This window comes from Gavialis gangeticus, unplaced genomic scaffold (genome assembly GCF_001723915.1).
Source record: "Gavialis gangeticus isolate Ggan-Ray unplaced genomic scaffold, GavGan_comp1, whole genome shotgun sequence".
Taxonomy (NCBI): domain Eukaryota; kingdom Metazoa; phylum Chordata; order Crocodylia; family Gavialidae; genus Gavialis; species Gavialis gangeticus.
In genome coordinates, this window is record NW_017729001.1 from 11846695 (window position 1) to 11869643 (window position 22949).

At 51.7% G+C, this 22949-nt stretch overlaps 2 protein-coding genes across 5 annotated transcripts in view; one reads left to right on the forward strand and one right to left on the reverse strand.

The window, feature by feature from the left end:
• LIMK2 (LIM domain kinase 2) overlaps nucleotides 1-16845 on the forward strand; it is a 35537-nt gene extending 18692 nt beyond the window's left edge. For all 4 annotated transcript variants that reach the window (XM_019506816.1, XM_019506819.1, XM_019506818.1 and 1 more), the window contains 14 exons: nucleotides 810-945; nucleotides 2377-2486; nucleotides 2775-2963; nucleotides 3493-3598; nucleotides 4398-4594; nucleotides 5379-5565; nucleotides 8945-9031; nucleotides 9877-10008; nucleotides 10304-10360; nucleotides 10541-10606; nucleotides 11476-11650; nucleotides 13889-13944; nucleotides 14895-15052; nucleotides 15306-16845. In XM_019506816.1, the coding sequence (XP_019362361.1) occupies nucleotides 810-945; nucleotides 2377-2486; nucleotides 2775-2963; nucleotides 3493-3598; nucleotides 4398-4594; nucleotides 5379-5565; nucleotides 8945-9031; nucleotides 9877-10008; nucleotides 10304-10360; nucleotides 10541-10606; nucleotides 11476-11650; nucleotides 13889-13944; nucleotides 14895-15052; nucleotides 15306-15462 (1813 nt within the window). In that variant the 3' untranslated portion in view covers nucleotides 15463-16845. The remainder of the gene's footprint in view (nucleotides 1-809; nucleotides 946-2376; nucleotides 2487-2774; nucleotides 2964-3492; nucleotides 3599-4397; nucleotides 4595-5378; nucleotides 5566-8944; nucleotides 9032-9876; nucleotides 10009-10303; nucleotides 10361-10540; nucleotides 10607-11475; nucleotides 11651-13888; nucleotides 13945-14894; nucleotides 15053-15305) is intronic.
• Nucleotides 16846-17780: 935 nt separating this feature from the next.
• On the reverse strand, nucleotides 17781-22937 carry PIK3IP1 (phosphoinositide-3-kinase interacting protein 1; the record flags this gene model as incomplete). The annotated part of the gene is made up of 4 exons (XM_019506636.1): nucleotides 17781-19380; nucleotides 21014-21092; nucleotides 21230-21415; nucleotides 22799-22937. Coding segments are annotated over 4 exons (612 nt in total), but the record flags the coding sequence as incomplete, so codon positions are not given.
• Nucleotides 22938-22949: the final 12 nt, after the last annotated feature.

The window sequence follows — 22949 nt, forward strand, 5'->3', positions numbered from 1 at the left end:
CCCTCCCTTAGCCTATGAACCACATGAAGATAGAGCAGCAGTGTCCTTAGCACCACGTGTGGGGCTCGGAGACAGACCCATTCACAACTCTGCTGCAGGTCCCCTTTGCGACATGTCACATGGTCTGTACTTGATGTGCCAGAGGCTAGTATCTGAACGGCTTTGAAACCTGTGGAAGTAAGGACTGCTGCTTTCCTTGTTGTCCATTACCAATGTAGAAGGAAAAGCTACAGCTTGGGAGGGAGGGACATGAGTGTTAAAGGGTAAAAGGTCTTGTAAAGCTAGTTACTGAAAGGGTAGTTCTGGAGTAGCCCTTTAGGAGTGGGTCCAGTGTACTGAGCAGAGCTGGTCCTCATTTGCCTCTGCGGTGGGAGTGCTCCAGGAAAGAGATCCTGCCGTTCTTGTGCTTGTTGGAGATTCTGCCACATGATTTGCCCCTCGCAAATCCACTGGGGGGCATGGGGCAGCAGCTCTGACTTGAAGGGGTGTAATTCTGCTACTCCTAGGACTGACCAGGGTACAAGTAATGACATGTTGCTAAGCCTCTTTAACGAAAAGGCATCACAGACCACAGGTTTGTGGTGTCACCAAGGTGGGGAAGCTAGGTGTCGTTTTAAAGTAGATGCATTTTAAGTCAAGACCTAACAAGCAGCAGCACTGTTACTCAAAGCATTGGGAGCAGGATTCCTACATAGTCAAGTGTGTCCTTTCTTTGGGGCAATTTTTATGGGGCAGTTGGAGGGAAACCTGCTACTCTCAGCAGTTCATGAGACTGCCAGCTCTAGTCATATTGCTTTGTCTTCTTCCAGGTGCTCTGAATGTCAAGACCCCCTCACTAACTGGTACTATGAGAAGGATGGGAAGCTGTATTGTCACAAAGACTACTGGGGGAAATTTGGGGAATCCTGCCATGGCTGCTCTCTGCTGATGACTGGACCTGTAATGGTAAGACCTCTGCAGGCCTCTTTTTCCCAGTCCCTTGTGGAGTTCATGTCAGTCATGTACTTGCTGCTTACAGAAAATTGGGTGGGAGCCATTGTGTTGGTGTTTAAGAATATGCAGTAGCTCTTCATCTCAAAGGGATGCTGATTAGTCTTAACTTAGGCCTGTGAAGCAAGGAACTGAGGAAAAGTGCTTTATGCTTCGATTCCAAGGTTGTGCTTCAAGTGAAAGCATTGGGGTCTTGGACTCTACTCCTGTAGCTCAAAACCAAACTGTGGGGTAGTATTCTTGCTCTTTGCCTTTTGGGAGGTTCCTTCTGTCAAATTTCAGTCCTGGACAAGACATTTCCAAAATTGCCCAACAAATGGTTAAATGTCTTCTCGTACCCTCTAGTGGCTCCGGTTAGCCCTGCAATCCCTCAGGCTTTCTGAAGTGTTGAAGCACTATTAGCATGCCAAAAACAACTCAGCAGTGCTCTACCAAACTGTACTGTATTTGTGTGTTTGAATCATCTCAGTCCTGAATGAAACATGACGGGTACTTGAGGTGGGGTCTGAATAAAAGCAGTTCTGGCCAACAAATCCTAGTCCAGGGGCAGAGGTGGCATCTGCTAGTGAAAATAATGCAGATAAAGTCTCACTACTAATTAAAACTGTTGACAAAATAAAACCAACAGGGCAAGCTCCCTCAGGAAGTCCTTCAGGCCATGGAGTATGAACAAGTCAATGTGTTTTGGGTTTTTGGGTTTTTTTTAAAGCACAGTATTCCCTAAGACCCACATCTGCTTTCTGGCTGCTGCCTGCAGAAATATCTGAATCTTATGTGTTGGGGTAACCATCTTGCAAATCTGTCAGTTCAGGCTGGTATATACTTGTCAGCCTGGCCCAATAACTCAGCCAGAAGCTTAATCTCATTCTCGTACCAAAAAGCTGCCTGATGGTTGCCAAAATTTGCACGAGTGCAAAGACCACACCTGCTGCTTTGTATGCTGGCCTGCTGGTTACAGAACAGTGGGCACATCTACAAGTTCATTAGTGCGTAGTAATTACTGAGCATTTAATTTAGTACTTGCTTAAAGAAGTACTAACTGAATGCACAGTAACTAGAGTTACTGTGTAGTAGTGCTGGTGCATGGGTTTTTAGTGATGCTTACTGTGCAGTAGGGTGTTAGCATAGTTTTTTTCCTGACACACTACTGCATGGTGTTATTAGACTGCTGTGCATCATGTAGATGCGCCCAGCGTGTTGTAACATGGCACTGAGCAGGAGGCTCAGGAACTGTGGGAGGGGTTGACAGCCCCCTATCTGGTATAAGGATATTGCTTAGTCTCGGACTCTGTGTGAATGTAACAAACAGTAGGTACACTCTAGCTTCCCCAGTTTCCTTCTAACTGGACCCCTGCTTGATCAGACCTCCTTTGCTTCTCCACGTAGGTAGCTGGAGAATACAAGTACCATCCAGAATGCTTTGCTTGCATGAGCTGCAAGGTGATCATTGAAGATGGAGACACATATGCACTGGTGCAGCACTCCACTCTCTACTGGTAAGATGAGACATGTGAAGCTCCATACTTTGCCGCCAGAATGATACTGTGCGTGCCATTGCCTGTTGTACCTCTAAGCCACCTTCCTTCTTCTGCCTGGTGGCTCAGTTTGGCTCCACTACCAGAGGGGAACTTGCAGTCTCATTTCTAGGGCCTGAGGCACGTTGCGTGGGGCCATTGATGGCTGCTGAGAATGAGAGTTTAGTTCTCACTTTTTTGGGAGCAATAGGACCCATGCATGCAGGGAAGGGATAAGATGGACCAAAGTGATTTTTTGCTTTTTCCTAGTGGAAAGTGTCATAACCAGATTGTGTTGGCACCGATGATAGAGAAACACTCTACAGAATCACTGCGTGAGCAGCTGCCATACACACTGACCCTCATCTCCATGCCTGCAGCCACTGATGGGAAGAGAGGATTTTCAGTGTCTGTCGAAGGGGGTTGCTCCAGTTATGCTGCCAGTGTCCAGGTGAAAGAGTGAGTATGAGGAGGCCATAGTGGCTGTGCTGGGTACTTGTATGTCTGTACAGCGGGAGCCAAGCAAGGGAAAGTGGAGCTTCTGTAACTTCCCTGAGAGTCTTTAATTGCCAAGGTAGAATCTCATGATCATAGCAGCCTGAGTGTGTGTTGGCTGGTCACTGTTGTCATCTTGTATGCTTTTGGCTAGCTTGGGAGGTAACCACTCAATTTAGGGTCCTCCACTGTCTGTCTGTAAGATTGCTTAGGATGGTTATTGTGGTATCAGAAAAGCTAGTGACTTTCCCCAAGTCTGCTGTTTACTTCCCTCTCATTGCTGTACATGAAGAGAGGATCCTCTTTACGCTAGCTTAGACACTAGCACCACAAAACGATTGTCATTGGAACTTAACATTCATCAACAAATCAATGTCACTTCATGTCCAAATCCCATCAAAGAGAATGCTTCTTGGGGAGCAGAGCTATATTCATCCTTCATGATCAGTGTTTAGACTGAGGAGTTTTCCAGCATGATTTTCCTTACATTTAGAGTCAATGGACTGCACATTAGCCCAAATGTCCGAAACGCCATACATCCTGGAGACCGGATCCTGGAGATCAATGGGGCCCTCATTCGCACATTGCAAGTAGAGGAGGTGAGTCTTGTTTGGAGTCCAACTTTCTTCTACCTCAGCATTCTTCCTTCTCTTCCCTGTGAGAGCCTTTGTTGTCCCTCCATTTGAAGCCAGAGTCTGTGAAGGTGAAAATAGCAGCTGGGAGACAGTGGCTTGAAAGAAACTCAGAGTAAGCTGGGGTCAGTCAGGAACCTGAAAGGTGGTAGCCTGGAGATGAGGTGGGTGCTTGACCAAGCCACTGAAATGCAGGCAGCTCGCATGTATCATGAGGCAGACCTGGTTTTAAGGAACTGCTGATCAGTCACAGTCAGATACAGCACTTAATAATCTTTGGCTTGGTGTCTGGGTTTGCTGAGATCCTTTTCCCAGTGAATTGCTTGCAATGCGAACCAGAAGCTGTCAGTGCATGGTTAGACCACTCTTGTGTTCACAAAACAAGGGAATTTTGTCCACTTTTGGCATTAGCAGAGACTTTGAACCATCCCCTTCCCTCCCCATTTTGTGGACAGAGTAGTGGCTCGGCATGCTGATCTTGGGGTAGCTTTGTCAGTCTCTGAGCTGTCTGCCAGCAGTGGACAGGATGGAATCTCAGGTGCAGCTTTTGGCTGCGTTGCAGAAAAAGAGAGTTTGGTTTCGTGCAGCTGATCAGAGCAGGGGAGGCTCTCTCTATAGTGAGGAGCTGTCTTGTGAGCCTGAATGTTTGTCAGCCAGAGCTCTGGAGTGACCTGACTCAAGCAGTCTGTGGAGGGTGTCTATCTGGCTTCATGCTTGGAGTAGTCCTTCTCCTGTGCTATCACCCTGCCCCTGGCTTTGGTTGCAGGTAGAGGCCCTGATCCGCAGGACAAGCCAGACACTGCAGCTGCTGATCGAACACGACCCTGTCTCCCAGCGACTGGACAGACTGCGGCTGGACTCTCGGCTCCCAGTCCACATCAAAACTCCCATTTCGCCTCGTCCCATTTCCCCTCTGGATATCAAGGAGAACCTGGAAGGAACACTGCGCCGGCGCTCCCTCAGGTACAGAACCTGGGAGAATGGCCTCCCAGCTAGTGCTTCTCGAGCCAGAGTGCCAGGCCCTCTAGAAGCTGCCCCACTTCAATAACCTGGGGGTGCAGCACCCTGCTTATAGCTCCTGTCCAGTTGCTCGTGTTTAGCCAACTCTGGAGCCTGGCTAAGTGCCTGGAGATGCAATAAGTCCAGTCTTGATAGGAACTGTTGCTCCAGCCAATGGGGGCCCTCTGGTTCCCTTTGTAATCCTCTTCCCTTCAGGCTGCCAGGTGCAGTAATAGTGATTTGTCATTACAAAAGCTTAATGAGGGGCTGTAAAAATTGTGACCTCTTAGCAACGGAAGCCTGAAAGTTCCAATTTCTGAGGGATGTGACTGTGCCCCGCTAAGAGAGGCCTGGGACTTCAGCTCTAGAAAACCCTCCCTTCCCAGCCTGGGTAAACCCTACTCTGCTGTCCTTACCTTGTGCACACTGCAATTTAGGTGAGTCTCTCCCTGACACCTGAGCCCTCACTTGCAATTAGAAGTAGTTTCTCATATTGAGGTAGTGCCACTGATTAGGTGGAAGCCACAATCTTTAATGTTAATTGATGCATGGCTGGGAAAGCAGCCCGGCACTGAGCCCGGCACTCTGGCCATATCTGGTAACCGTGTGGGTGGGTATGTGCTGTAAGACCTTCCAGGTTAGGAGGTTTCACAGTTCTGCAGAGCTTGATGGCTGCCATTGCCCTGGGTTTAGAGTAAGTGACTTCCTCAGCAGCGTCCTAGATCTTCTGTCCTGGTCTACTCCTCAGGAGAAGCAACAGCATTTCTAAGTCTCCTGGTCCCAGCTCCCCGAAGGAGCCCCTCATTCTGAGTCGAGACATCAGTCGCTCTGAATCCCTGCGCTCCTCCTCCAGCTATTCCCAACAGATCTTCCGGCCTTGTGATCTGATCCATGGTGAAGTACTGGGGAAAGGATTCTTTGGACAAGCGATTAAGGTGAGGGGGGCAAACCTGGAGGCCTGTGCTTGACTGTAGCTTACAAAAACCTGAAAACACCACAGCAAATCCCAAGTGACTTTTCCTCTCCTCTCTGTCATGCTCTGGTTCTTGGAACTTAACTAGCTCTTCTGGCATACCCATAGTCTTCTGTTCTCTTTCGTTCACTTAACTTGAACGTAGCTACTATGAGAGATGGATTAGACTTTGTTGGAGGGTTTCTCTGCAGCCTGGCTTGTATATTAGCCTAGTATGCTGCACGTGGCTGTTTCTGGTTAGCCCTCCCATGTGTGGGTCAAACCTGCAGGAGGAGTGAGGGGGGGAGTCCTCATCATTGCATGATGCGTTGGCTTTATAAAGATGCCCACTCAACTTCCAAATCCATTTTTGGATTTGTTTATGTTTATTGATATTGGTTATTTCCTTCAATGAAAGATACTTCTGGGCAGCTTACTTGTCAAGGAGTGAGCACTGTCTTCCTCTGCTTCATCCTATGTAGCAGTTCATATACTCTACTACTCCTATAGTAATCTGCTGTGCTCTGTTGGGAATATGAGTGCTTTGTAACCTAGACTACGCTGTTTTCAGTCCTTGGTATATGGTACTTGTACTAATGGGCATATCTTTCTTCTTCTCTGCTCATAGACAAATATTAGGCCAGGTAAGCAAAACTGTTTTTGTCTGCAGCATGTTTTGCCATCTGCATCTCCACTGAGTTACAGCTCAGAAGCATTTTCCCTCTGCTCCACTGGCTAATGGTGGTCCCATTTTGATGCATGCGCTGAAGAAACCCCCTCATTGAGATCCATAATTGCACTAGTCTTATTTAGTGTAATTGATGCAGCAACTTATGAATTCCACATAGCTTCCCTTCACCTCTTGTTAGTGTGCTTTAGACCTCTCCAATGTCTTCTGGCTGGAAGGTGTGTTGTGTCTTGACATGCTGCTAATGTTTGGATGCTTTACTTAGGATGGGAGGATTGGGAGGGACAATGTGTGTGTATTAGGCACCCTGTCTTGGGCTTTCAACCTAGTGCAGAATAATGCCAAGTTCTTCAAGGTTGTATACAGTATGCAAGTGTAGGGGTCTTTCCAATAGAGCATGGTTTTCCAAACTCTGGGCCAGTGGTCCCTTTCCAGGCTGGCATTTGTTTTACAATTCTTCTCCCCGAGACCAGAGGAAAATTTTTATAGTTTTAAAGTTCTGGGAGTGACTTACTGTGAAACTTCACAAAGATACAAAGACGGTTCCCTCCATGTGATGGGGACATCTGTCTTGTGAATAGATATTTTGAGACCGAACTTGGGGAAATGGTTGCTTTTGACTATTTCACAGTTGTTAGTTGTACATTCTTGATGATGTGAAACCTGACTGATAAGAGGAGGGCAGTGGGATTAGACATTTTTAAGTTTTCTGCAGCTAATGCAGTTACAAACTCTTGACTCTGAGTTTCTGGTTAAAGCAAGCTGCTGGGCTTTGCAAAGGCTGGGTCAGCACTACTGAGCTGTACAGTATCTTGGTTGAGTGAGGGTGGTGGCTTCAACCTTCTCCCTTTGGGTCAGCAGAATAGTCTTGTAGGTGGGTCTTGTGTTTCCTTAGATGCTGAGGTAGAAGGTCTGGAGAGATTCTCCTGGGTTTTACAGTCAGCGTAAAGTCTGAAACCCAAAAACTATAGTTTCTTTTGAGCTTCAGATGGGAGGCTGTGTGGGACTCTGTATTCAACCCACTCCTGCCCTGTCCTGTGAAAACCCTGCCTACTCTTGCATGTTTTCCTTTAATTTTATCCCCTTCCCATCTGCAGTGACATTCATTCCCATTTCAGTTTGGCATAAGGGAGAGGCTTCTAGCATACTGATTCCAAGCCCAAATGCAAGGGGGCTTTTCCCCTATGCCACTAAGAGAAAAAAATGCAGTTTTCCACAAATTCCCCTAAGCAAAATTATTTTCATGCCAAATAACCCCCCATAACAGAGCTTGCTACCCCCTCCCATAGACAGGTCAGCTGGGCTCCATAGAATACTGCTTCACTTCCATCCATAGCTTCTGTGGATGGAAGCAGCTGCTCTGTGCATGGTCAGGACATTTATCTTCTACTCCTGGAGAGAAGATGGTTGTTGAGGTATCCAGAGATCCTGGCAGAGTCGAGTGATCCACCTAAACAAGTGGTGCTCAACTTCTTGGTGGCATGAGCTGGATGATTGGCATGGGCCTGACTGGGGTTAGCATGCCAGCACCAGGCTCCATGCTGCCCACCTCTGCCCTCCACTGTCAGACTGAGGCCTGTGCTACCTTCAGCTCTGTGCTGCAGGATTGGCCCGCATGCCACTTCTAGCAAATGCTCTTAACGCTCCCTGCTACCAAATTCTCAGACTTGTGGGGAACTCTGCAGGCTGGATGGCATGGTTCTACGGGCCAAGCACCCCAACCTAAGCTGAACTGCTGACTGAGCCAGCAAGTGAAGAAGGTCTGCAGGGTAACTTGCCCTGTGATTCTTCAGAGTTAGGGTGGTATTTTACCTTGGAGATCTGCCATCTTCTGAGTTTGAGGCTTTTGCTGGATAATGCAGTGCAATAAAGCCATGAAGTATTGGGTGGGGCTGATGGCTCTTAGGAAATACCTGGCACAGTTTTTTGGGACACTTAAGGGCCTGGTGATTATGACCCTGTGAGGCCATGAGACTTGTAGCTGCATCTTGCCTGCCAGTGCTTTGGGAACCTTGTGGCAGACTGCAGTATGGGAACTTGATCACCGCTTGTCTGGACTAAACAGCCTGTGCCTCCCAGCACAGCCTGGCAAAAGAGCAAGTCTTTGACACGTTGAGCAGAAACCGGAAGGCATCAAGGAATCTGGGGAACTTAGGATGAATTGCTTAGCTGCTCAGCCTGCCTCACAGAGTGTCACTGGGAACGTTGCTAGTACAGTGTAAAGCTGATAGGCCTTGTATATCATGCTGTATACATGCTTAATGGTGTCTGTGCAGTCTTGCATGAAAATTCCAGGCACGTAGGAGTGCAGAGCTAATGCTAGTAGCTGAGGCTGTAGCATCCTCCAGAGCACAGCCACATTCTGCGCTGGTTGAAGAGGATCACCTACTGAAGATTTAGGTGGCCATATGGCGTAGCCCTTAGGCAGGCCCTGAGTTGTTTGCGCCCATTTATCACTTCTGGAATCCTTTTATTTTATTGTTTTGGCAAACCTTTTGTTTTCAGAGCAGTTCCCACAACTCCTTGGATCCTGCCTGAATGGCCTCTTCTCTCCATCTCCTCACTTCAGTCCTATGCCCTTGTGTCCCAGTGCTTTGGGAAGCTGTGCATGAAAGCATCAGTTTTCCACAATCCCTAGTCTTTTTCCTGCAGAAACAGTGTCTGTCTCCAACAGGTGACTCACAAAGCAACAGGGAAAGTGATGGTGATGAAGGAGCTGATTCGCTGTGATGAAGAAACACAGAAGACTTTTTTGACGGAGGTAGGAGCAAGGTCTTGAGCGAAGACAACCGAGCCAGTGCTTCCCACCAGATTGGTTGCCCATCTCCCTGCTCCCATTGGCATCCTGATCCTGGAGTAACATGTTGGTAATCCTGCAGGCACCAGGACTGCTAAGAGGGGAAAGATTATGTGAGAGGGAGAACACATCTGGCCAGATGCTTGCTACCATTAAATATGACTAATTTAAAATAAAAGCAGACATAGATTAGACTCCCAGTTCATTAATTTTCCATGCTAAAAGGCACTTTTTTAGCCTAACAGGCTGGGCAGTGTTTTAGTGTTAGTGTACTGGCCTTGTCCCCCAAGGTTTCGCAGCTAGTGTTGTGGCACAGAAATATTAATGGGAAGCTCAGACCTGATTGGTGTGCAGTTTATAATACATGCGAGAGGGATTCTTGACCTGTTCCTTTGGTGCCTGCTTGCCAAGTTTCCAGAGTCAGGCTTTGCTTGTGAATGCAAGAGACAGGGCAGCAGAGTCTGAGAGGTCCCTTCCAATCCTGTGTTCCATGTTCTAAAGGCAGCCTCCAGTTCATCCTAATGCTTCCCTTCCAGCTTCAAGCACATGCCAGCTGTACCGTAGAAGTCCTGTCCCTTGTGCTGTAACCAGGGCTTGGTGCACTCTCCTGGAATATTGGGAACGGGCCAGTTTGCTAAAAGGATGAAGGGGCAGGAGGGGATCCAATACCTCGAGGCTGGGCTTGGTGGAGGTGTAATGTTTTGCCAGCAACTCCTGGAATGGAACAATTCCCCTTGCCCCCAAGGTTAGGATGCAAAATTTTAGTTGGGCCTACTCAGTCTCAGGCTGGGTTGTTTGTGCCTACACAGGTGAAAGTGATGCGCAGCCTGGATCACCCCAACGTCCTGAAATTCATTGGCGTGCTGTACAAGGACAAGAAGTTGAACCTCCTCACCGAGTACATTGATGGCGGGACACTGAAAGACTTTCTCCGCAATGCAGTGAGTGCCTTCCTGGGTGTCCTGACTGATCTCCAGCCAGGGTGAAACACTGCCTGCACAGCATTGAATTCAGATGGCCTGTCCTGCAGGAGCTCAGCAGTTCAGGCCTTGGCTTCTCCGTCTCCCCTTGGAAGCCAGTTCCCCTAAAGCAGGGGGAAGCTGTCCCTCCTTTAACTGGCCCTTGGAGAAAGCACCTCACTCTGCAGGGCTGTGTTATGTTCCCCAGATGTTTATTCCCCGTAAAAGGCTGGCACCACCTGGCTGATGTGACCATTGAAGGTTCCTTGTCTTGCAGGACCCATTTCCCTGGCAGCAGAAGGTCAGCTTTGCCAAAGGAATTGCCTCAGGAATGGTGAGCCAGATCCCTTTGATTGGGAGAGAAGCAAACTGCCAGGGGTTACGGCTAACGCATTGTGGCAGTGCGATCTGTAGTGGGCTGAAGAAGCTTTACAATAGGCAGGGGTGTACGATACATGCTGAGGGCTGTGTTCATGGGATACCTGCTAATGCCATTCTCTTTCCTCTGTTTCAGGCCTACTTGCACTCTATGTGCATCATTCACAGAGACCTGAACTCTCACAACTGCCTGATCAAACTGGTGAGTTGTGCCCTGAAGTCTGGTCCCCCGTCTCCTACCCTCTCTCTGACTTCTTCCATGTTAAGCTTTCCGCAGCAGCTATACATCTTGCCCTCTCTGTACAAGTCCAGGACTATCCCTTATGCAGTTGCATAGCATTTCTGTTAGGCTGGACTTATGCCCCAGGCAGTCGGGCTGCACCTGGGAAGGACTGTTGCACAGTCTGCTTATCTTGCTTTCACCTTTTCCTCTGTCCCACCCCTGATGAATTGTTTCCCTCTGCTTCTCCACCCTGTACTGCTCTAGAGCTGTTCAAACCTGGCACTCTGCAGTTGCTGCTGTTCCTTCGGTTCTACAGTGCACTGTGTTCACTTCTGTCTGAGATCCATAGGGGCAGTCTGCATAGTAGTGTATCCATGGACTCTCACCTATAAGTTTTGTGTCTTCAGCCCTGTCTGTGTGTTCACTTAGCCAAAATATTGGCTGAGCCGCATGGCTTCAAACCCCACAATCAGATCTGGGCAGAGTGAGTTTCCTGGGAAAGACTTCTGGCTAGAATGAGACAAACTGGATGGAAAAAGCCAAATGTGTTTGTTAGCAACCATGGTCAGGTTTAAATGACCAGTTAGATAACTCCCTTGCCTGCTTGTTGGACTCTTTCTTCCTTGTCCACAGGGTCCCCTCTCCCTTCTTTTCCCCACTTCAGTCAGCAGGTTCACTTGTTTACTCCACTCAACCACTTAGCTGAAGGAGGCTTCCTCACAGATACTGCTCTTGCAGTGCTCTCATGTGCAGTCTACACGTATTGTGTTTCCTGGCACTTTGCTAATGGGCTACTCTGGGGAGGAGCTGAGAGCACTCAGTTACGTGTGATTAAATCCCTTGGGTAGGACAAGACCATTGTGGTTGCTGACTTTGGTCTCTCTCGGCTGATCGTGGAAGAGAGGAAGAAACCCACCTTGGAGAAGCCATCAGCCAAGAAACGCACCCTGCGCAAGAGCGACAGGAAGAAGCGCTACACCGTGGTGGGGAATCCGTACTGGATGGCCCCAGAGATGCTGAATGGTAAGCTGCCACTGCTGGAGCAGGTGCTGGGTCACTCCAGGCATGAGGTAGAGCTTATAGAAATAGCAGAAGTTCTGGCTGTTGACAGTACTTAAAATTGTTAGCTGCCTGGAGCCTCAGATCTGCTGAGGAGTGAACTGATTTCAAACATGCAGATATGCTGGCCCACCTCTGCTTTGTGTCTCAGTCCTGGTGAGCTCCTGTTGCCTCCCATGCTCCTGGCAGCTCCTCCCTGCTGGCTGGCAAAGGCAGTGGTACTAAACTTGCTCCAATTCCAGATTTTGGTGACAGCAATGGAGACTTGGAGAATGGGACCTGTCCTTAGTCGGATCAAATATACTGGTGTGTCTCTGTTCTGATCATGATCTAGTGAACTTCGTAGTCACAGCGAGCAGGTCTGTAGGTCAGAGCTGTCCTCTAGCTTGTTAGACAGGTCCAGAGGGGACATGAGGGGCAGCCACCTGTGACTGGGTTCTCCCAGGCCTCAGGGTGAGGAGGGGAATAACTGGCTGAGGGCAGATCTTTGGCACAGAGGCTTGACATGTTAAGAGTAGGCATGGATTCCTGATGGGATGGTCTGCCCATGCAGGACCTGGAGGAACATAGTCATCTCAAACTTCTCTAGGGAACTGAGCCAGCCTATGACAAGGCCATGGCAGGAAGACAACCAGCCATCAAAGCCCAACAAGGGAAAACAGGGAACTACTTATGCTCCAGGCAATATGCCTTGATTTCCTTTGACAGCAGCTGTTCTGGTGCCCTGGGAAAGGAACTGCTCTGGGTTACAGCCTTGCCTCTTCTTCCCCATCCTCGGTCTATTTTCTGGCTGCTTGGTGCCACCTTACCTGTGCCCCTGCTCCTCCCCTGAGGCCTGTGTGGTAGGGGCCTTTTGGAGCAGGACAAATCCTTAACCACTTCAGTGAGGCAGAAGAGAGGAGATGTTGGCATGCTAAGTTGCATGTACTTGGCACCTGCCAAAAGAATGATGACCCATGAAACAATAGAGCTTACCCTGATACTGCATCCTGAGGGGAGGCAGGGCTGCTTCCTTCACAGAGGTGGGATGGGCCCTGCCATAATGCCAGGCTTGGCTGGGGAGGCAGAAGCCCCACAATATCCAGGCTGCTCTTGCCAGCCTGTTGAACGCTCTGTTGGCTGAGACCTGCTTTCTCTGCCTCGGAGCATTTCTGTCTGCAGAATTTAGTGCCTTTGCAATCAGTGCTGCAGAACTAGGCATTCAGCTTCCTCTGCAGACAGCTCTTAGTCAGTGACTGATGATTAATGTGCAGGGGCAACAGGTCTCCAGGGCTGATGCCAGTAGCTGCTTGCTTCTTGCTGAACCAGGGTATCCCTTCTCCCAAGCACCCCTGGAAGTAGGCTGTATCACAGACCTTCTTGAAATGCATGGAAGATGCAAGGTGGGCGCCCTGAGCTAGGTAGCCACAGAATAGCTATGGTAGTGGAAGCTTTCGTTCCAGTCCTCTGTGCATCCTGTCCCGTCTGCTTGGTAGGAGGGTAGTTTAGGTTCCAAGGTTCATCCCATTCTCACCCTGTCTGTCCAAGGCCAGTAAGATGCCAGTTATGGAGATGGCTCTTGTCATAATCAAAGCCACCATGCAGCCACTGGATGTTAGTTGCAGGTCCCTGGCCACTGAGGATGGATTCAGGTGCCCTAAAAATATAGCTCTGCCTCTTGGCCTTCTACTGTGTCACAGAAATTGCCACAGAGATCCTGCACCTTTTGCTGACTAACTCTGCTGCCTGGAATCCTCTAGTAAGTGGGTTCCCTCTGCCCAGTGGTGGATGCTCCCCATCTCCTGCAGTGGCTTCCAGAAGGCTGGGCGCTAGTAAGTGAGTTTGTTGTCTGAAATTAATCGATGATGGACAACAGGCTGATGGCTGGTCTGGTAGACTAGGACCCCCTTGCTGGCAGGGAGGGTCCTATCCTAGCGGGGATGAGGGCTTAGCTCTGCAGAACATCCCCTGAGCGTATCTGTGGGCCAGGGCGGTCTCCCTTCCATCCTCACTGGGATGCTGCTGAAAGTGAAGGGTGCTGCCTTCATAGAAAGAACAGCTGCACTGAGCACCTCAGACCCCTTGCTGGCCTGGCTGCCTCTGCCCAGAGCACTAATTTGTGCTCTGCTGATCAGGCCCTGGGCTGCTATGCTGTGGGTGCCAGGCAGATTACCTGTCCCTGGGACTGCCAACTCACGAGGCCTCCTGTGTTGTCTCCTGCAGGGCAGAGCTATGATGAGACGGTGGACATTTTCTCCTTTGGGATTGTTCTCTGTGAGGTAAGGCCAGGCTGCGCAGAGCCGGTCTCGTGGGGTGTTTTTGAAAGCTGTTTGTTCCTGCAGCCTGTCTCGTTCCTGTTCCTGTTCTGTCTTCTCTGCCCCGGGTGTTAGGGGAGGCAGCTCTGTGTGGCTGAGCCTGGGGCTTCTGGCACAACTGCACTGGAACTAGGAGCAGAACTTGGAGTTTTTTCTGCCTCCCCCATCTCCTCACTCTCCATAGGCATAGGGATGAGGGGGTCTCTGCCATAACCCCTTGGTCCAGTGGTAGATCTCCCTCCCTGTGCTTGGGAGCCAGAGCTGGGGAGGGGATGGGACTAGCTGACTTGCTTTAGTGCAAAGACCTCAGAAATCCACTAGTACTTTCCAGCCAGAGGGCACTGAGAGCTGAGATTCCTCTTCCCTCTCTCTCTTTGTTGCGACTTTAACTTGCCCGCAGCAGGGAGACCCCGGAGCTGGGGATGCTTGCTCCTGCCATGTATTTTGGGATAAGTAGGGCTTTGCAGTGACCTCCCCCCTCAACCTTTGAGCCAGGTGGCATAGAGGGGCTTGTGGCAGCCTGACAAATAGCTGAAGAGGGGACCATTCTCCCATGGGTAGGGGGATTTAATCATCGAGGACAACTTGTATGCACTGCTATTTGCCTGCCTGTGCTAGGGCATTGAGACTGTCCTGTCCTTGCTGGCAGCGATCCCCTAGGGAGGAAGTGGGCTTGGCCTGCCCTTCACCTGCCATAGGAGATGTACTACCAGGCTCAGCTGGCACTTCGGGGTGGGTGTGGTCCCTGGGTTGCTGTGGATGCTCTGCTTGCTCTATCAGGTAACCGGCTCTATTCTAGGGCAGGTGCTGGTGCCATCCTAGCTCACCCTCTTGTTGCTGGTCACTAATGCTTCCCTGGGGTCTACTACCCACTTGGCAGCACCAGAGAGTAAGTGGCTTCCTTCTCTCCCCAGATCATAGGGCAGGTGTATGCTGACCCCGACTGCCTCCCTCGCACACTGGATTTCGGCCTCAATGTCAAGCTTTTTTGGGAGAAGTTTGTCCCTGCTGACTGCCCCCCAGCCTTCTTCCCGCTGGCTGCCATTTGCTGCCGACTGGAGCCGGAGAGCAGGTGGGCTGTGGGTTGGCATGGGTGGACGTAGCTCTGTCCAAGTGCCATACCTCAGGATGGCCATAGAGGGAGGGCAATCTCATGCCCCTGTGCCGGGGGTAGTATTGGGAGGGGGTGCAGGCCTGTTTCCCTGACCATGTGGGCGTGGACCTACGGGGGGCGGGGAGTGCTTCTGTGCATGCAGCGTTCCCATCCCACTGAACCAGCCCTGGTGTTGCTGCCCACTCATGTGCGCTGTTACTCTTATTCCTAGGCCCCCATTTTCAAAGCTGGAGGATTCCTTTGAAGCCCTCTCACTGTACCTGGGGGAGCTGGGCATCCCCCTCCCATCTGAGCTGGAGGAGCTGGACCACAATGTGAACGTGCAGTATGGGCTGAGCCGTGACAAGCTGCCAGCAGACAGCACCTAGGCAACCTGTCCTGCTGTGGGTGCTACTTCCACTGGCCCCTGTGTGAGCAGCAGGTAGGGAGAGGCACTTCAGCTACTTCCAGGGCATTCAAGGGCACCACGCCACATGCTTGCTGCATCGCCTCCCTTGTGACACCTGTGTGCTCTCTCTCCTCGGCCTCCGGGTTTGCAGCGGATTGATGACACGTCTTGGAAGTGTAAGGGACCATGTCCTGCCAGCCGCACTGAGGAGGTTGCTCCACACACGCTCCAGGCCCCCCCATCCTCATTGCTGTGGTGCATTGAACTTGACACTTGACTGTAAGCTGTGAAATCATCCTGGCCTCTCTGCCAGGAAGGGAGTTGCTGTAGGAAGCCTCCTTTGTTAGGAACTGCATTTCTGGGCTAGCCCCTGGCAGGCCCCCACCCCGGACCACCCTGCGTGGGAGACCTGTTGAATTCACTACAATTGAGAGTGCAGCTCTGCCTGGCTGCCTTGCTTCCACCCAGTGTGCACTGGGGATGCTCCAGAGCTGCCCCCAGGCTGGGAACTTGGCTCCTTGTGGAGAAGCTCCAGGAACTGGAGCACCTCTATTGCAGTGGCCGCCTGTGGGTAACTCTAGTGTCTTTTCACACCCCCTGCAAATACCTCAAAGAGCCATTTGGAAACACTACAGCCAAGCTCTGCTCTGCCGCAGAATGCGGCTGAAGCTAAGATAGGGCCAGCAACAGGCCATTAGTCTGAGCTGCTCAGGTGCCACCTTCCTCTGAATCAGTCTGCACAACTACCTTTCAAGTCCCAACCCCTGTGAAATGCACTACAACTGGGAGTGCATTCATTGTTACCCCCCCAGCACAGAGCATGGCCCAGTGCTTCCATCAGTTCCCCCATGCCCTGACCAAGCAGGGTGCAGCCAGAACCCAGCTGAGCCAGTGCAGTTGAGGCTTTTGGGAAGGGGACATGACCTCTTGCTTTAACTTCACCTTCCTATAGAAGGAGCTCCTGCAGGTGCTGGCTGCAGAGACCAGCTCCAGTGCTGCTGCCCCCTTGACTTCTACCTGCTGCCTGTGCTGGGAGCGGGTGTCACTTGGATCCCTGCAGGGGCTAGAACATGGTGTGAAATCCTGTGTGGAGCAGATGTGGCTGCCAGCACTGAGCATCTGGTTGTGCTCTAGAAACGGTGGGGCCTTCCCTGCGGCCTGTCGGGGGAGGCCTATGGCTGGGTCCAGTGGGTTTTGGGCATTCTGACAGAGCACTGTCCTCTGCTCCTCCCGCGCTGGACTGTGAGGGGGAGCTCAAAGGAGGGCAACTCGAGCGCGTTGTGAGTAGGAACATGAACTGTGTGACTTCAACGGTTGTTCTTTGATTAAATTAAAAGCAATAAATGTACCCTGTGGAACCATGGCTCTGTCTCCTTTCTCCAGTTTTTATGACTAAGAGGAGGTGCTGCTGGGTACCTGGCCCTCTAGTTCAGCAGGGCACACATGCCAGGGGAATCCTGCTATTTGAGAAGGTACTTGAGAAAAAGGCATGGAGCAAGCTGGGTGCCCTTGTGCCTGGCCTAGCAATACCCTGACCTGAAACTTACCGTATTCAGTGGAACAGACCAAAGTGAAGACGGCTTCTCTGAAGCCTGCCCAGCACAGTGCTGCCTCCGAGCTGTGATGGGCTTCTGAACCCATCGGCACGTTACTGTAAAAGGGGCTAATGACACAGTGCTCCTCCACATCTTGAGATGTACAGCTGGAAAGTGCTCTCTAGAGGGAGATCAAAATTGAGGTGTGGCTATAACGGCTGTGAAGCTGGCTCTGCTGCTGGCTCCTGGTCTCTTCCACTGTAGCCTCCCGACTTGTTCAGTGCCTGCATCAGCCTCTCCAAGCAGAGCCAGAGGCCAGGGCTTGACCCCAAGCAGCAGTAAAGCAGAATCCCTCGCATCAGAGGAAGAAAGGACAAAGAGGGATGAAGTCATCCCTCTTGGGGCCAACCTGCTTAGTCACCACCCTTGGTCTGGGCTGGAGCTGCAGGCAGCTGCTTTTCAGGAACATGGCTCTTCTACAATGGGACCCTGCCAGCATCCACAGCATCGCCGTCCCAAGGGACTGCTTCCCCCAAGGGCTGGGTTCTACTTAGGGTTGGGCTGGCTCCTTTGCATTGGCCCTGCTGGGGAAGAGCAGCCATGAAAAGGCCAACCAGCAAACTAGTCTGCAGCTGGCTGGCACGGGGTAGCAGGTCTCGCAGCTGGCCAGCTCGCCCCCTCAAGAACGGCCAGCTGCTGTTCCTGGTGCCCCTCAGTCACAGCATCACCACTTATCAGTAAGTTCAGGCACTACAGTTCACACTGCCTTTCATTCTCTGTTAAGCTTTAATACAAGGTGGCACAATCTGCCCCATCTCGTACTCATGAGGTATTTAAAACATTTACAAAGTAATGGTATTCAAAGGCAGTAAAAATAACCAAGCTTCAGTATTTTTCCCTTTTTGAAATAAATGTTGACACTAAAACCTTTGCTGTTACATGCTGCGTTTCTTCCACCCTCAGTTGTCACGCAGATGGCTAGGAGAGGTTACGATGGCTTGAACCCTGTAGGCTGGCAATGGCTGCAGCTCTGTTTAGCTCTTTGTAGGTGTTCAGGGGAGTTTATCACCTAACTACCCCCTCAATTCCCAGAAACCAAAGGCCTTTGGCCATTAAAGGAGATTGGGTAGCAACTCCCCTATCAACCTGCCTGTCAGCTTTTGCTGCATAGATATGGGAGGCTGGTACAGGAGCCAGAGCCCAGGTCGCCAATCCTGCAACACAGCTATTGTGTCATGCTCTGCTTGCAAGCAGGTTTGCTGAGTGCTTGCTGTGCTGGTCTTTGCTTTCCTGCTGAGCTCACGCTGCAGCTGGCTTCAGCACCGTCAGGAAACACAGCCCTTGGAAAATCTGACAGGAATTCAGAAACAGCTACAGCCCCTTAGTACAGGCACCCAGGGCTTGGCGTGGTTTTTGCTTGCACTGCTCCTGTCCTTTGGCTTTCTTGATCCAAGTGCTTTGGCAGGAGTCCCAGCAGACAGCCCATATAGACTCTTGAGTATTGGGAAACCCAGCACAGGAGAGTGGGAACATGTCCTTGGCCCTGGAAGACCTTGATTTGTTTTGAGTATTGTGGGGAAATCTGTTCCCAGAAAGCTACTGGAGCTAAACATTGCCCTAGGCCCAAATACCTTCTGCTACCAGTCAAGCTGTTGCCTTCTGTTTAACTGCTGCCTGTTCAAATGACCTCTAGCTCTCTCAAGGTGGGGGGAACCTCAGTGTGACCCAACCACAGGACAGGGGAAGGCCTTGTCCCAGCTACCACCCTTGAAAGGGAACCACTTTATTCCAAGTCTCCATCATCTCTGAGTCGGGGCAAAGGTTTCCCCCTTAGGATGCCAGGCTGAAACGCAAGTAACAGCGTGCACCGTTCCCCACAGGACAGGAACAGTGACGAGGAAGCCAAGACCATGCGGGGGTAATGGAATCCGGGGCCCATGGCAGGCCTGGCCTCTCACTCCAAAGAGAACGGAACGGAGCCGTCGGAAGCCAGCTGGTGCTTCCCCAGCCCCTGCCGTGCCGCATCTGCAAGTCCCGTCTATCCCTGGCATTCACCAAAAATAAAACAAAACACAAACGGGTCCCATGTCCCCATGTGGGAGCCCAGGGGCTGGAACTGTGGTAGGTCCAATCTGTGTTGCTGTGGCGTGGTTGCTCAGGCCCCGGGAGTGCCTGCCTGGCCCATGAGGGGCACATTGCCATCCTGCGTCTCCTCCACAGGTGTCTGGTTGGTGTGTACCTCAATTGTATTCTCATCCACCAGCTCACAGACAGGGTTGGTGAAAGCAGAGAGTGGCAGCGTGATGCGCTGCATTTCCCGCTCCTGAGCCTCCTGTTCCTGCTGCGCGTTCAGATCTCTGCTCCTGCACAGGAAGCAAAGGAGCCTGAGAGCCAGTCGGGGCACAAGGAGGTGCAGCAGAGAGGAGGATGCTGCTGTTGTAACCCCTGCAAGCCTTTGCAGTAAATGTGGATAGGCTGGGCTTCCCTTCAGCCCCTGCCATCACACCAGGCTCTGATCTTGGCGGCACCAGAACCAGGTAGTAGGCAAGCTCCCCCCTCTGCCCAGGCTTCTTCCTGCAGTAGTAGCAGTGGGGAGAGCTCAGGGTGGATGTGAAACCAACCCTCCTGTGTTGCTGCAGTGGAGCTGCCTCCCAGCCTGAAGAGCTGACAGGGTGGAGGGGGCCTGAGGTTCTGGTCACCACGCTGGCAGCATCTCTCTTAGAGCTCGGTGCTGCCTTGAATCAGACTCAGTGGGAAGAAGGATTCTTGTGCTGCAGCCTATGGTAACCCCCTCCCTGCACTCCTGCTCTCCAAGTCTGTTACTTATAGGATGTGTCCTAGCTTGGGAAAGGGCTTGTTCTGCTGGACTGTGGTCAAGTGTGAAGCGATCTGCACAACGGTGAGTGCCACAAGGCAAGCTCCAGCATACTGGTGGGAGCCTCCATGCAACCCAATGCCCTTCCCTGTCTTTACTTCAGCTCCTTCAGTTACACTGCTCTGGAGCTTCCTACAAGCCCTTCCCCGAGGATTTCCCTGCTCTCTGGAATACAGTGTGGGCTGAGTGACAGTCCCTTGAAGAGTCTGTTTCCGAAGAGGATTCTGTAACCCAGACTAATAGAGAGGCCAAGACCTGCAGTAATGACTGTGCCACTGAAAGGTCCAGCCTCCACTGGTGTCAGTGGCAACTGCACACGCCCAGCAGAATGAAGCCTGAGCACACTGATGGACCTGGGAGCTCTGTGAGCACTGGTGAGTTGAAGCTTTTCCTTAGCCCCTGGTCACCTGTTCTGGTCAAATGGTGGTGGCAGACAGAGCTGAGCAGGAGCGTGGCTGCCTGGACCTGAGAGCCCACAACCTCCAAACAGTGAGGGGAGCACTATAGGGCAGGGCCTGGGCTCCTAGGAACATGCAGTTGGCTAGAGCTGGCTCCTTGGGTAACGGGCATTATGCAAAGGGGATAATCCCTCCCTGCTGCTCTAGCATGCCTAGACAGATTCAAGCATCCCAGGCTTAGTGTATGAAGCACTTCTGTTCTCTGAAGATAGCACAGAGGCTGAGCTACAGCTCTAGTAGTTAGGCAGACACTCAATTATCTGGCTGAATGCCTTGCTTTAAGGCCTCATCCTGCTAGGTCCCGAGTAGCTGTAGCTCCCGGGATCAAGTGCCATGGGAATTGCAATGACAGCCCCATAATGGGGAAGCGCAGGCAGCAGGAGGCCCCTTTCCCCACCCCCAGGCACTGTACTTAGCAACCGCAGCGTGAGCATGGCAGTGAGATTTCCTAGGTTATAGAAAAATCTCACTGTGCAAATGGTAACAACTCCATTGGACACTATGGAGCACAGTGGTAGCGTCTCAGGCATGGCCTTCTCTGGCTCTGGGATGGCGGCAATACCTGGCTCAGTCCCTAGTTATTTAAATGTGGTCCTTTGGAGTTTTGACTGGTGCCACAAGTGACAACCCACACAAGCTCCCGGGAGCTGAGGAGTCACTCACTTTTTGTAGATGTAGCCCACACCAATGCCAGCTCCAATTGAAATGATTATCACTATCATGATAAGCCCCAGCACGTTTCCTGTTGGGGGAAGGGGGAAGAGAAGAACAGGCAAAGTGAGGAACCAGGCAGCACTTTAGCCTCTAGAGGCAGCATTCTGTGGGTCTTGGTGGTGGTACCCTGGGAGCCAGGGGGTGGTTGAAGCCAGTCATACACACCTAGGGTCCCCAGGTCCTTCTTCTCCTTGGACTTCATCCGGACTCTCTGACTGATCCCAATGGCAGGCTGTACAACAGCTGCCTCACTGCGTGATGGCAAAGTATCAGCAGATTCAAACACCTGGTCCATCTCCTGAGCAACCTCAGCTCCATCCGTAGGGACTTGAACTGCTGTGGAAGTGGTGGCTGTTAAGGGGGAAAAATAGATCAGCATAAACCAGTTATTTTAAAGTGATGTGCCTAGTAATCGAGGCAGGAAAGGTTTTCAGGCTCAGAACTGGGGACCTTGAGCGACCTTCACACTGACAAACTCTCATACTTCCTCTTAGGTGCTGCTACAGCTGCTCCCCCGGAAGGAGACTGTGGTCTCCCCCCTGCACTTCTACTGCTGCTGGCAGTCAAAGGCAGTAATCAAACAAAGAGCCAACCCCCAACCCAGACAGAGAGCAGAGGTGAGGCTGAAACCTGGGTGTCTTGATGTTCTGCAGAGCGGTATTTGAAGGGCCACCCAGTAACTCCATGTATCTCTACAGTTCAAGATACAGAGAAAAGTCAAGGCGCTCTGAACAGAAATGAGCAAGATGATCAATAGCTCCATCTTCTGCCCTCTCAGGAACCCTCCCTTATTTCTTGCTCTGTTTTATTCCTTCCTACCTCAATCTTCCTAATACAGATAAGAGGCCTTTGCAGGGGGAGCTGCCTCCCCCACCCCTTTCCAGCCAGCTACTGAACAGCACTCCCTGAAGACCGAACTGTGATACGATGGGAAAGGGAAGGCGAGACGAATTCACAAGGGTCACTGCAGTAGGGCACGGCTTTGCACAGGGACTTTGGAGGTGCAGAGCCCAGGCTGGCCATTGGGAAGAGAAGCAGTGGGAAAGCCCTGGCAGGCAGGCAGGTTTCTCCCAACAAAATGGCAGCGCTGCTGGCACTGCAGCCATCACGTAGCACGGTGCTGAAGGGTTGGTTATCGCGGCCTAAGGGAACTGACAGCTTTGAATAAAAACCCTCCAAAAGGAAACACACAGCCTGCTTTGTTCTTATGCAGGTGCAGCCAAGGCAAGGAAGACTAGGATGACTGGGGGAAGGCCAGCATCCCCCTCCTGCCTTGGGATGGGGGAGCTATGGGCAAAGACGGTGCAGCCGGACGCGTGTGGGTTGTCCTGGGAGCGGGGCAGGTGGATACAGCCAGGGGCACAGACCGGTCTGTGCTGCGGCTGGTGAAGCGCTGCCTACGAACCAGCTTCTCTGACATTACCCGCTACTGCTCGCAGTACAGTTTGAGATGCAGGTGAGGGGCGGCTCCGACGTGCTGACAAGGGACCTGCAGCTCCAGGCCCGTTAGAGAGAAAGCAGCAGGGGCTGGGCTGCCTTTCCGTGGGGGCGTTGGTGGGCGGAGCCGGAGGGAATGCGCCTGGCCCCGCCCCGCTGTGACGTCAGCTATTTACACTCTAGGTTCGCAGGGCTGGGTGACATCACCCCTAGAACTGGCGGCCCGAGCCTTGGAGACAGCGCGGGCCAATCGCGACGCAGGGGGACGGGCGAGGACCAGCGCCCCGCCCCGCTCACCTGGGCACTGGCCGATAGCGCAGGGGCTGCGCTCGGGGCCGCCGGCCGCGCCGCGCACGTAGCACCAGGGCGCCGCGGCGCCGTCCGGGTTGCGGCAGCTGCTGTGGTTCTCGGACACTGCGGGGCAGGAGGGGGAGGGTCAGCGTCAGGG